This window comes from Urocitellus parryii, chromosome 1 (genome assembly GCF_045843805.1).
Source record: "Urocitellus parryii isolate mUroPar1 chromosome 1, mUroPar1.hap1, whole genome shotgun sequence".
In the NCBI taxonomy this organism is placed as follows: Eukaryota; Metazoa; Chordata; class Mammalia; order Rodentia; family Sciuridae; genus Urocitellus; species Urocitellus parryii.
This window is the reverse complement of record NC_135531.1, coordinates 166,939,494-166,952,738: the sequence shown is the minus strand read 5'-3', so window position 1 is coordinate 166,952,738 and position 13,245 is coordinate 166,939,494. Positions and strand designations below refer to the sequence as shown.

Below are 13,245 nucleotides of genomic sequence, written 5' to 3'. Positions count from 1 at the left end.
GTTTGTTCATAGTTAATAGAGACAAAATTTTGGGAGGAGTATTTTCCATCTGAAGCTGGTGAGTCTGGGGTACTAGACATGTGGAGGGGCAGGGCTGACTGCCAGCTGTGGTATGTTTTGATTTGGGCTCATTAGTTTCTGCACAGATCCTCTGGTTCCTTCACCTTTTCCAGTTTTTCAAACTGGATGTTTAAATGTCTTCAGGAACTCCTTTCTGTTTGCAGGTTTAAATATTCAGACAATGCCCTTCCCTCTTGCCTCAGCTCCAGCTACAGCCCACAGACTCACACTGGCCTCTGGGTAGTCCTTCCTACAAAGGCTCCATTTGGTCTGGGCTCTTCCTTTCATGCTATGGGAGCTGCCTCACTCTGAAAGTGGATGTACAGGGGACAGGTGGACCCTTCTCTGCACGGACACTCACTCTGAAGGAATCTGCTGCAACCCTGGGGCAGAAAGACCAGTACAGAAGCGCTGAGATGCTTGCTTCATAAATATTTAATAACCTTACCAAAGCTCCTGGCTCTCCTGCTGCATCTCCTCTGCCCTCCTGGGAAGCCCCTAAGCCTCCCCTGGGAGACCCACCTATGGCCCCCGGCACCTGGCCTCACCTGGCTCTGAAGAGACTGCCAGGAGGAGCATAGGGACCCGGAAGGCTGCAGCTGGATTGAAGCAGGGCGTGCAACCATGAGGAAGCTTGGGGTGGTCTCTGTCCTCACAACACTAACAGGCCCACCAGAATGGCCACAAGGACACCAACAGTGACTTCCAGGATGGGGCAGAGAGCAGGGGTTGGCTGAGGAGGAATGGGTGTGATTTCTATGTTATACCGGATCCAGTTTGAGAAATAGGAGACCCGGGCATACACTCCAGGGAACAAGGGCTGGGAACATCCGCGGCCCCAGCTCACGATTCCAATCTGCAACCATGTGTGGTTGAATTCACAGACCAGCGGCCCCCCAGAGTCACCCTGCAAAGGAAGTGGGGTTTTCTGTTACCTGAGGGTCGAGGGCCTGCCTTTCAGGTGCAGGGAGGGTGGCCTCGCTCTCCACTCACATGGCCCCCTCCCTGGCGGCAACAGGCCCAGAGCCACAGTCTAGGCCTAAGGCAGGTACGAGGTATTCATGCACCATCATCAGCACACAGCCATCCCAGGGTCCCTGCCCAGCCCCAACTCCAATCCTTCCGGTGGGAGCATACCTCGCACACAGTCCTCACGTTAAAGAGGTCCCCAGCACACACCATGTCTGGCAGGATATAGGACGAGTGTCTGTACAGCACTGCACACAGAGCCTTGGAGACCAGCGGCAGCTGGACCTCCTGCAGCTCATCCGTGGTGTGACCTGTAGGGTTCGGAGAGGGGCAGCTGGGTGAGCTCCTGGTGGGCAGGAGGCAGGGACAGCAGAGCCTCAGCCCGCAAGGAACACAGCCCACCTGGGAGAAGACATGTGCTGGCTTCAGCGTGAGCTGCCCTTGTGCCTACCTTGCTGCGTGACCACTCCCCACCCAGTGGCCCAGCAAGAAAGGTTGGTGAGGTTCACATCAGGAGGTGCCAGGCAGACCGGAAGGACGGCATCGGAAAACACAATGCGGGTCTTCAGCTGCACCAGAGCCACATCAGCCCCCACAGGGTGGAACCTTTCGAAGTTGGGGTGCAGAATCACCTGGTTCACCTCAAACCACTGGGTGTGCTTGTTGGCCACCAGGAGGTTGACGATGCCCACGTACATGTCAAAGATCTGGATGCTCTTGTCCCTGGGGGCCAAAATGAAAGCCACTGCATGTAGCCCCCGCCATCAGCCTATAGATAGAACCAAGACTGGAAGGCAGTGCAGCCTGACCAGCAGAGATACCCACAACGGATGCCTGACTCAGATCCCAGACCATCAAGGGCCCCTGGCCAATAGCTCTACAAGCCAGACGCCCCCACATACAAACCCTCCCTTGCAGCAGGCTGGACAGTACACACTTCCCACAGCTGGCAGATGGCCAAAGGGGAGTCTTGTCCCTGTGCACCAGGCAGCTGCTGTGGATGTGACTGAGGCTCAAGGGACAGGGCCTTGCTCGGTTAGCATCAGCGAGCATGGCTGGGGTGGGGTCTCTAGCGTGGGCACCTCACTGAGGGTATGAGGTGGAGGGAGCTGCTGGTGTGGGGTGGGATGGTGCAAGTGGGGACCAGCCTCCCAGAGCAGTCGGGGCCTCAGTGCAGAGAAAGGTTCTGCTCAACGAGGTGGACGCAACACCGTCGTGGACACGCTGTGCTCCTGCCTCCCGGCGCCCTCACCTGCCGAAGCAGTGCGCGGCCGACAGCACCCAGTACTCGTTGAGGATGGAGCCCCCGCACACGTGGAAGCCGGCATACTGCACGCTGACCTGCCATGGCCACTTCTCTGGGGGCGCGGACACACCGCCCAGGATCTTGCCCTGCACCGCGCGCCGGCCACAGGCTGGGGAGAGACAGGCAGAGTGGGCGCGCGGCGGGGCAGCGCGAGGGGTCTGATGGCTGCCCGCGCCAGGGACGGGACCTACCCACAGCACTGCTCAGGGAGTCCCCCGAGCTCTTAAGGTGTTGGTGGGCCGCGGCGGTGGCCCGGGCCAGGGGCGTCTGCAGAAGCACCAGCAGCAGGAACCCCAGGGCAGCGCGTCGGGATGCGCCCAGGCCGGATGCGGGGGCGGCCATGGAGGAGCCTGCGCAGCAGGTGAATACGTAGTTGCAGGTGACAGCGCCCCCAGCCGGTGAGGGCGCGCGAGCCGGACACGTGACAGCGCCTGAGCCCTGGATACCCGATGGCGCCCCCAGCAGGACATGCTCCCACCAATGACTGCAGCCCCAGCAGGACACGTGATGGCGCCCACTCTAGGCATGTGACAGAGCACCCAGCCCAACTCTTGTAGGTGTGGCATTCCATCCCATAGTCACACCTCATTCTTCCAGCTCTGAGAACTTCTTACCCAGTCTGGTATCTCCAGCTTTCTCCGTGGCCAACTCAATTTGGTTGAATCATTGTCTCTCACACTTGTGCCATACCCTGTGAAAACCTTTTATTTTTTTAATTGAGGCTTCATTTACACACAGTAAAATATACTCATCCCAGCTAGTTTTGACAAGTCTTGTTATCATCAAGATACAGGATTCCAAAGAATTACATAACAAAAATGAGAAAAATTAGGGCAATTCCAAACAAAATCCTGGCATGGTCTTTAAATGCACTCTACAAGCTGGTTTTAAAAGTTATAATTCATGTTGGGTGCAGTGGTGCAGGCCCGTAACCCCAGCAGTGACTGGGGTTGGTGAGGCAGGAGAATCTCAAGTTCAAAACCACCCTCAGCAACTTAGTGAGACCCTCTCTCAAGATAAAAAATGTATGAAAAATGAAAGGACTGGGGATGTGGATCAGTGGCTGAGTGCCCTTGGGTTCAATCCCTAGTATAAAAAAAATAATAATTCATGTGGAAGGGTAAAAATTTAAGAAGAATAAGGCAGATAAAATTTCCCTACAAGACACCAAATTTTATTATGATTCTTCAGTAATTAAAACATCAGGGGGGCATAGGCTGGGACAGATAATGGAATTGTCTTCATCAGTTCAAGTTGCTATGACAAAATACCAGAGACTGGAGGGGATGTCAACAACAGAAATTTATTCTGCATATTCTGGAGGCTAGAAGCCCAAGGTCGGGCATCCAGCATGGTCAGGGACTAGGGAGGGCCCTCATGGGCTGCAGACTACTGCCTGCTGTTGCTGACCTCACATGGTACAGACAGGGGGAGGGTTATGACTTAATCCCCTCCTCAAGACCCCACTTCTGGATACCATCACACAGGGAGTTAGGAATTCAACCTATGAATTTGGGGAAAACACAAATATTCAGTTTATTATAGGAATGAAACCCAGAATTAAATCCTGATAGATATGGAGCTTCGATATCTAATTGCAGTGGTGTGTTAATCCACTTTCCATCACTGCGACAGACTACCTGAGAAAATCAACTTTAAAAAGAAAAGATTCCTTTTGGATCATGGTTTCAGAGATTTCAATCTACGGTCACTTGGTCCTGTGGCTTGGGACCTTTGTCAAGGAAGCATCATGGCAGGGGACACATGGTGGAGCAGAGTTGCTCACATCATGATAGCTAGGAAGCAAAGAAAGAGAAAGGAAGGGGCCAAGGGCAAGCTAGTGCCTTCAAGGTCACATGTCCCCTAAAGTTCCTACCACTTCTGAAGAGTGCCACCAGCAGGAGAACAAGCCTTCCTTGGGGTCACTTCATATCCAGACCAAAACAATGACAAAACATAAAGCCATCTCCAGAAGCAGGAGACACTTATAATTCGGTAAGGACTCACCAGAACAGTGAGATCTGGGGAGCAAGGAGACAATGACCCGCCCCATCTGAGTGGGTGCTGCCCTTGCAGAAACGGCGGCAAAGGGGTCTGTCCTTTTGAGGCTACTGAAACAAAATAGGAGTCAGGACCCAGCAAGGGGTGAACTGTGGTCAACCACACCTGCTTCTGGCTGAAATAAAAAGGGATGCTCCCCAGAAATAAGGGTGAATCCTAGGTAAATCAGTCCTTTAATGGCCACAGCCCAACTCTGAATTAACTGGGTACTCAAACCTTGAACCTGGAAAATCTCAAGTTCTCAAGCCCTGAAGGCAACCGAAGGTAACTCCAAGTGGCTGGTGTGCCCATGCACCTGGAAAAAAGCCCAGTGAGCTCCTCTTAGGGCAATGAGAGCATTGTCCATGAGGCTAAGGATGTTTCACAGACCTCTTTTCCAGCACACAAGCAAAGATGGCCAGAAAGAAGCACGAGATGTGCACCATGACAGAGAACCAGCAGGAAAACAGACACAAAAAATCCCAATGCCTGGATCACCAGCCAGAAAACATGAAAGAAGGACACTGACTATGAGTAGGCTCAAGGGGGTCAAAGGCTTGTCGACTGTTTGCAATGACTGGAAGCTGTAAATTTGACCAAGGAGAATGTGAAAAGAATCATCATAGAAATTATAGAAATGATGGGCTGGGGATGTGGCTCAAGCGGTAGCGCGCTCGCCTGGCATGCGTGCGGCCCGGGTTCGATCCTCAGCACCACATACCAACAAAGATGTTGTGTCCGCGGAGAACTTAAAAATAAATATCAAAAATTATCTCTCTCTCTCTCTCCTCTCTCACTCTCTCTTTAAAAAAAAAAGAAATTATAGAAATGAAAAGCCCAAAAACCAAAATTCAGAAACCACTGAATGGTTTTAACAACAGTTGAGGCCCAGATGAAGAGAATCCATGAACTAGAATGTGAGTCAGAAGAAAAGACCCCCTATGGGAAGGAAAAGAGATGCTCAGAAAAGAAATGTGGACGTACTATGCTGGGACGCACTTTTAAGAAAGAAAGTGCTGCTTTTATTTTGATTTTTTAAAAATAAAACAATAAAGCCAAGTTGTATTAATAGGACCAGAATGACCTTCCACCTGAAACAACTCCCACCCAAAATTTAATACCGGAAGCTGGTGTTTAAGACCAAACATCAAGCAGTGAATGCTGGATCCCAGAGAGACAGGGAAGGAGTGGAAGTGGCCACCACTGAGCAACTCCCAGGACACAGCACAGCAGGACACAGCTCCAGGGCAGTCGGGGGAGGCTGACAGAAGACAGGGGATAGCAGGACGGCCATGGTGGTCAGGTTCTCAGGAGAGGGCACCAGGCACAAGAGAAGGACAGAGAGAACCCTGGAGGACCGGAGAGGGCACCTTTGTGTTCTCAGCCTAGAGTTTGTCACATAAGCATGTGACAAAACCACCCAAGGATGAAGAGAAAACCCCAGGAGAATGAAGTGGAAAGCCACCCGGTACTCACAACAGGTGTGAGAGTCCTATTCACAACAGGCAGGTGGGAAAGGTTCCATGCCCACAGGACAGTGGCAGGTGTACCCGACACTCTCAGTGATGAGAACTAGTCGTCACTAGACCAGACCACACCCACACCATCTAGGAAACCACAGAAGCAAGACCTGAAAAGACTTAACCGGAGTCAAGCCACACAAATGAATTCAGATTAAATTCAGGAAGATCTGTAGGAATTAAAAAATATATATATACAGCACCCAGAGAGGTAAAATTCACAATGCCTGGCATGGGTTCAAAGAAACTAGACAGGTAAAGAAGCAAAAGCTCCCATCCCCAAACAAGGACAAATCACCTGCAACTGACTTCATTGTCAAAATGAGCAAACAAGGACATTAAAACATATCATGGCTGTATTCCATGAAAATAAGAAGTCACGCAGAAGCCTAAAAGACACTAAGAAGCACAACCAAACTTAGAAATGAATCCACAATCCTGAGGCTCACCCAAAGTCTTACAGAAAGCCTGAGAGGAAGGAGTATTGCATATTATAGGTGCCAAGAGTGGGGCCGGAGGACCCTCTGGAGAAGGTCAGTGGTGGGTTATATAGCATAAGTGCTATGATCAGTGGGCTGGAGGGCAGAAATAGAGACCTTCTAAAGGACACACAAAGAGAATCACTTTCCAACAGTTTAGAGAATGGTGTCTGTTAGTCAGCTTTCTGTCTCGTGGCAAAGCCTGGGACGATCAGGCTTGGGATGCAGGTCTGGGAGACTCTTTCCTTAGCATGTGGGGGGCATGGGTTCAATCCCCCACAACATGGCAGGGGATGGTCCTAATAAAATCAACTTAAAGAAGGAACGATTTATTTGGGGTCATGGTTTCAGAGGTCTCCGTTGGTGCCTCCCTTGCTCTGGCCTCAGGTGAGGCAGGACAACATGGCACAAGGGCTTGGTGGAGGACAGCAGTCAGCTCATGGCTGCCAGGAAGCAGCAACAGGAGAGGGAGCTCAGAATAAGATGAACCTTCCAGGACATGCCCAGGGGCCACCTCCTCCAGCAGGCCTTGCCTCTCTAGGTGTCCACCACCTCCCCAGAGCACCACCAGTGGGGACCAGTCTTCAACACACAGACCTTGGGGGACAGTCCAGATCCAAACGAAACCAATCAGAAAATGAGTAAGATATAGTAAAAAAGAAACATGAGGACTGGGGATGTGGCTTGGTGGTTAGATACCCCTGAGTTCAATCCCCAGTACAAAAAAATATGAAATTAAACAAAAAAAGCAGACCCAGGCAATAATAAATGTCAGAGAAGAAAATAAAATAGGAAATAAATATATAAATAGTTGGCAAAAAAAAAAAACCCACAAAGAAACAAGAGCTGTTTTTTGTTGTTGTTGTTGTTGTTTTTTTAAATCACTAACATTGAGAAACCTCCCAGCAGAATGGGCAGGAGCTGCAGTTGAGGTCCACGCTGCCAGCATAGGAGGGAGTGGGACGTGGCCAACATCCAGCTGACAAGCAATGGAGGGAAGGCGACATTTGGAGCATGTTGTTTGGTGTTACGTTTTTGGAACTGGGGATTAAACGCAGGGCTTTGAGAATGTGAGGCAAGCATGGAGCTACATCCCAGTCCCTGGAGCACGTTTCTGCCACCCAGGTGAAGTGGGCAAAGTCCTGAAAGTGGAGCTCCCACAGGGCCCTGAAGAGCAGACATCTGAGGCATCTGTCAGCCATAATGAGGACGTTCTGTGGTGAGCACGTGGTGCAGAAGGGCCCCGAGGAGCATGCCACCGAACATGGGGCAAGTCAGACGAGGCTCACCCAAAGTCTTACAGGAAGCCTGAGAGGAAGGAGGACTGCCCCGTACCTCTGACACCAGAGAAACCAGAAGGTACTGAAAGTAAAGGACGTTACAGAACTGTTCCTTCATGAAACCAACACAACATTTCTCTACAGCTTTTTAGCAAATCAAATCTGAAGGACATGGACAATAGGCCCCAGGGAACTTCCCTTACTATTCTTCTACCCACCCTCCTGCCCCACCCTAAAGGAGCCCACCACCAAAATTCCTCCCGTGACCTGGCCCTGCTAAACCCATACCCTTGTTGGAGCCCACCGCCATTTTCCCCTCGAAATTTTCCCCTCAAAAATGTGTCCCTTCATTACTTAATAAAGCATTGCTGGTCCAGTGAGCTCTGCCACCATTTTCTTTTTCTTTTTGTATTCCCTTTCATGTGCTGGCATTTGGGGCCAAAACCCAGGATGGAGATTTGGGGCTGTCTACCCTTTCCTGACCTAATGAACCTCTACTATGTTTTCATATTTCCTTCCAATTCCCCCTGCCTCTTTCCACCTTATATTCAGAGAAGGAGGCCCTCCGTGAGGCCTGGGCTAGAGTTTTGTTTCTTTACTGCCACAAGGATGGAGCAAGGATCCCTATGGGTGTATGAACTGAATATTAGCAGCACCCCCTAATCCTAACTGCTCCAATTCTTTCCTTCTCTTACGTATTCAGACCTCCAGGCTGCTTTTTTCCATTTTGTTCCTGCCTGCAACACCAGGCTTCTCATTCTCTGGAGAGGTAAGTTCTCTTCTGGTCTCTCACAGAGATGCCCTGCCTGAGACCCTCACCTTTTGGCTCATCTGGATACCAGGGGTCCTCCACCAATGGGATTGCAGGAGGGGACACCCTCTCACTTTCTGGTGGAACTCTGGTGACAGGAGACATTAAGGGATGCCTTGATCTTGACTGACACCCCAGTCAAACCTCTCCAACTTGGGCACTAACCAGCCCATCCCACAGGATTCCCTCTTAGGCTGTCTCATTAAAAATTTCAAAATCCTCCACTTCCAATCTGATCTTAAAAGTAAATGCCTTATTAGGATGAGTACTCGGATCTGGCTGCAATATAAACTAGACAACCTTGTCGATGGCCCAAATTCAGAATTTGTGATATTTGACCTCCAAATCCTCCAAGACTTAGACAATTTCCTCCAATGAACTGACAAATGGCCTGAGGTTCCTTACCTCCAAGCTTTCTTTTGCCTTTGTACAAGGCCCTCATTATGCCAACCTTGCTCTGCTCTCCAATTAATTCTCACTGACTCCCCACTCCATAAGCCCCCTAAATCAGGTCCTGACTCCCAGCCCTCTTCTTCATTTATTGTCCCCCAAGTAGCAGATTATACCCCAACAAAAGTAAGTAAAACTGAAGGCTATAAAGGAAAGTTTCATAGATAGGAGTGCCTGATAACTATCAAGAGACTATTAAGGGCTGGGATATAGCTCAGTTGGTAGTGTGCCTGCCTTGCATGCACAAGGCCCTGGGTTTGATCCCCAGCACTGCACACAACCCAACACATACACACACACAAAGAGACTGTCAGAGTCATAAGCCTTTTTTTCTGAGTCAATTTGAGATCTACATATCTTCCTAACCTCCTATATAGGCAAGCTTGATCTGTGTTTCTGTGTCTGCTAGTATGATTATCTAGCCCCAAATGTATACCTCATATTGGTCTAAACAATGTAACATGGCATATAATAGTCCTAACGAACTTTACTAAGAAAGTTCTAAGTAACAGAAATAGAGAGATCTCTACTAAGCACAGAGGTTATGCTAATAGAAAGGTATTTTGTAAAAATCAGATGACATTAGATAACTACATCTTATGGGGGAATCTGTGACATTATAAAACTAATTATTGTGATAATCCGGGCAATGTTAAAGATTTACATTCCCCAATAAAGGCCTTATCCTTACCGGCTTTGTTATGGGAACAACTTCTCAGCTCTTGTACCTCCTGGTGAGATTAATAGTTTCCATCAACTTCATGATATTCATTGACCTGTTCTAGATGCTGTGATATTATTTTGCATAATCTCATTCCAGTCCTCATGTCTTTTTGTTTCTCTCATAGAAGCACCCACCCCCAGATGACTTTACAACCTGTTCTTTCTAAACCAGACTTTTGCCATGGACACTTCAACAGACCCAAAACATTCCTAAAATGGAAACCCAAACTGGCCCCAGGTCATCCTGTCTCAGGTCAAAGCAGCCAGAGCAGCCATCTTCACTTTTCCCTTACAGCAGTAAGATTCCCTTTCTCAGAGGGGGGAACCGAAGCCAGGAGACAAAAAGACAGTGTAGATAATAAATGATTGGGTCAAAAAGAAGGGGCCTGATTCAGGAGGAAATAGAATGTTCATACCTCCAGGACACTTCCCCCATCCCCACCTGTGGCCAAGGTGACCTGCCTCCAGGGAACTCTCCTCCTGGCAAAGAGTTGTTAACGAATGAATGCCCCCATCCACTCTTGCTTGCTCTTCCTGCCTGTACCTGGGCTTTATTCCTGCCCTGGGATCAGCCACCTGTGGCCCTCCTTTTGTCACTAGTCACAGGACAGAGAGAGAGAGGCAGGATTGGGGTGGGGGGGAGCCTGCTAACTGTTGTGTATGATAATTCTATCAAGTGGGCTCTCTGTGCTGACCCTCACATGCTTTCTTTTCCAAGAAACAATTTATCTGCAGCCCTGCCTGGCCCCTGAGGACAGGATATGCCACATTCCTTAGCAAACTAGCTGTTCACTAAAGGAGAACTGCAGACCCAAAGTAATATTGATAAGAGGAACCCAAGTATCTCTGAGGAAGATTTCGTGACCAGATTCTGAAACTCTGGGAGGTTCTCAAAGTAGAGCTTCCCTACCTTTAAAATGAGACAACCTTCTCTAGACTCTCATAATACACATTTTTCTCCTGTACTCCCCTCATCTGGGAGGAAAAAGACCAGATAACTGTCTCCTTTAACTAGAGTAAAACTAGCCCTCATCTGTCTGTCATATTTCAGGAACACAAATCATTTCTCTAGTGAAGATGTCACCCAGAGCACTAACAGACTTGCCTCCTACTTGAAATTGAGGCACATAATACGAGATCATGGTCCTGTGAATTTGAGGACCCAAAAGGACAAAAGGAACATGTAAGAAACTTTAAGGGCACAATTAGCTGGCAAATGTCCTCCCTTAAATTAAAATATTTTCAAGAAGTTACTTATTATCCTCCATTTTGAGTGAGGCCCCAGCCAGAGGTCATGGAGGAAAAGGCAGAAACTGCTGACCCTTACAGTCTCCAACATAGGGGAGCTGTCTTCTAGCCAAAGAAACATTTTTCTCAGCACAGGTGCCCATATTTCTCTTCTCTTTTTTAAATATTTGTTCAGAGGGGAGTCTCATCCTCAAAAGTAATAGTAGGGGATGATTTAATCACAGATGAGATAAAGGAGATGCCTAAACATTTTCTGCCTCCAACGTGGCCTGATTACCAACTGGGGAAATGAAAAAGGGTCTCTGGAGGAAACATAAATTACAGGACCATACCTTAAGAGACTGATTTTACAAAAGAAAAAAAAATAGTTAAAATGCAAGCTCATGGCAGCAGCTTCCCTCACTTAGCTTCTGCCAGATCTCTATGTCATCAAGGCTTGTGTTGAAATGTAAAAATCGTGGAGGTCTGCTGGGCTTGCAGGGAGCTGATTTAGGACCAAAAGGGGTAAAAAGTGTTACTTTTAAAGCCAAGCCACTTGTGATACCTAAATGGCTGGTTTATTTCCCTTTTGCAAACTAATGATCTCATATATCAAGACTTCTTTACCTTGAGAATCTTTACCTAAGGATTTCAGGGCTCTCTCTCGCATTCTTTTAATATCTGAACTCTAATCTGAGCCAAAAAGTGAACTCTGATCTTATAACAGCCATGTTATTTTCCCCCTAGAACTCTTGTTTTTAAATTATATATATATATATATATATATATATATTGGGGAGAGGCAGGTGGGTACTGGGGATTGAACTCAGGGGCACTTGACTACTGAGCTCCAGCCCTATCCCTATTTTGTATTTTATTTAGAGACAGGGTCTCACTGAATTGCTTAGCACCTTGCTAAATTGCTGAGACTGGCTTTGAATTCTTGATTCTTCCATCTCTGCCTCCCAAGCCACTGGAATTACAGGTGTGCACCACTGCGCCCAGCTAAATTTTATATTTTTGAGCTCATAGTTTTATGATAAATTCACATTTGATCCTGTGTGCCTAAATTAATATTTTTTTCCGATCAGTTTTATTTTATATAACTATAGAGGTTTTTATATTCTGTCTTTGTTCAGGGGCCAATTTTCAAGAATTAGGTCTCAAATACATTGGGAAAACTTCCTCTTACAACAAACAACTATGAGATCTCTGTCTCCTATCTGTTTTGTGTATGTGTGCACACCTATGTATTGTGGTATTGTATCTACATATGTGCTTATGTCCATACATAATGTACATGATATCTGTTAGGAGCCACAGCAAAAATATTGATATAGGCACCTTTGGATTTAATGACTGCCAGCCAGCAATTCACATTCATATGGTAATTGGACTCATGCTGTTCAGCTGGGCCCATTTCAAGACTCAGGTTACTCATGTCACTCTTGTAATGGGAGAGTTCCCATTGGTTGGAAAAGGATGGTAGGAGGGTGTTCCGGGGGAAGTGGAAACCCCCCCGGCTCAGGTAGAACACACACGTGGCGGGCCCACCTGTTAGGGGACGCACACGGCCTTTCTCTAAATAAAACTTTGTCTCAGTTTGACTGGCTTGTGTTTTTGTGCCCAACCGGGTTGCAAGATTGCAAGCCCGCGTGCACTGACAGCTCAGCAGGGAATCGCTCAGCAGGGGTGCCGCAGGCAGTGCTCGGCAGCAGGAGCGGGACTCAGCCGGCCCGGGGCCGGGCAGTTTGCGGCAGATATCAAAATTGGCATATAGATAAATGAGTACTCATAAATTAAAATTTAAATGATGAATAGATCCAAGTACCTTCTTTCATGTGACTTTTAAAAAGGGGTTCAATTAGGTAAACAAATGAGAGTAAAGATGTCTTTAAAAATTACTCACAAGTTTTTCTAGATTGTCAGACAATTAATAGAGTGTTGGTCTCTATAAAATGTCTAAAATGGGGCTGGGGATGTAGTTCAGTTGGTAGAGTGCTGGCCTTGCATGCACAAGGCCCTGGGTTCAAACCCCAGCAACACACACACACACACAATATCTAAAATGTAATATGCATTGCTTTGAGGATTTTTCTTCAATAAGAAAGAGATGGCTAGTATTATTAACTACACTATCTGATATCTTGTTTTTTACAGTTAGAAATAAGTAAATTAGATTTAGCATAAATGGTGTTAAACATAAATGTGTTTTTTAGAGACATCTGATTAATTTACAAAGTTAAAGTGATAACTGCTAAATAGAAATCAAGTATGCTTAACTTTTTAAATTCCATAAGATAATGTATTTAAACATTATGTGTGTTTTCATAAACTGGTGAATGGAAAAATGTTTGAGATTGCTATGCCTGTGTCTTCA

The 13,245-nt window shown here is 47.5% G+C and overlaps 1 protein-coding gene across 1 annotated transcript; it reads right to left on the bottom strand.

Annotated features, from left to right (window-relative positions):
• Window positions 1-712: 712 nt before the first annotated feature.
• Window positions 713-2,677, bottom strand: Prss38 (serine protease 38). Its single transcript, XM_026379958.1, has 5 exons — window positions 2,527-2,677; window positions 2,282-2,444; window positions 1,481-1,752; window positions 1,198-1,340; window positions 713-967 (listed from the first exon to the last, which is right to left on the bottom strand). The coding sequence occupies exons 1-5, from the start codon at window positions 2,675-2,677 to the stop codon at window positions 713-715; spliced, it is 984 nt and encodes a 327-aa protein (XP_026235743.1).
• Between the last annotated feature and the right edge of the window lie 10,568 nt (window positions 2,678-13,245).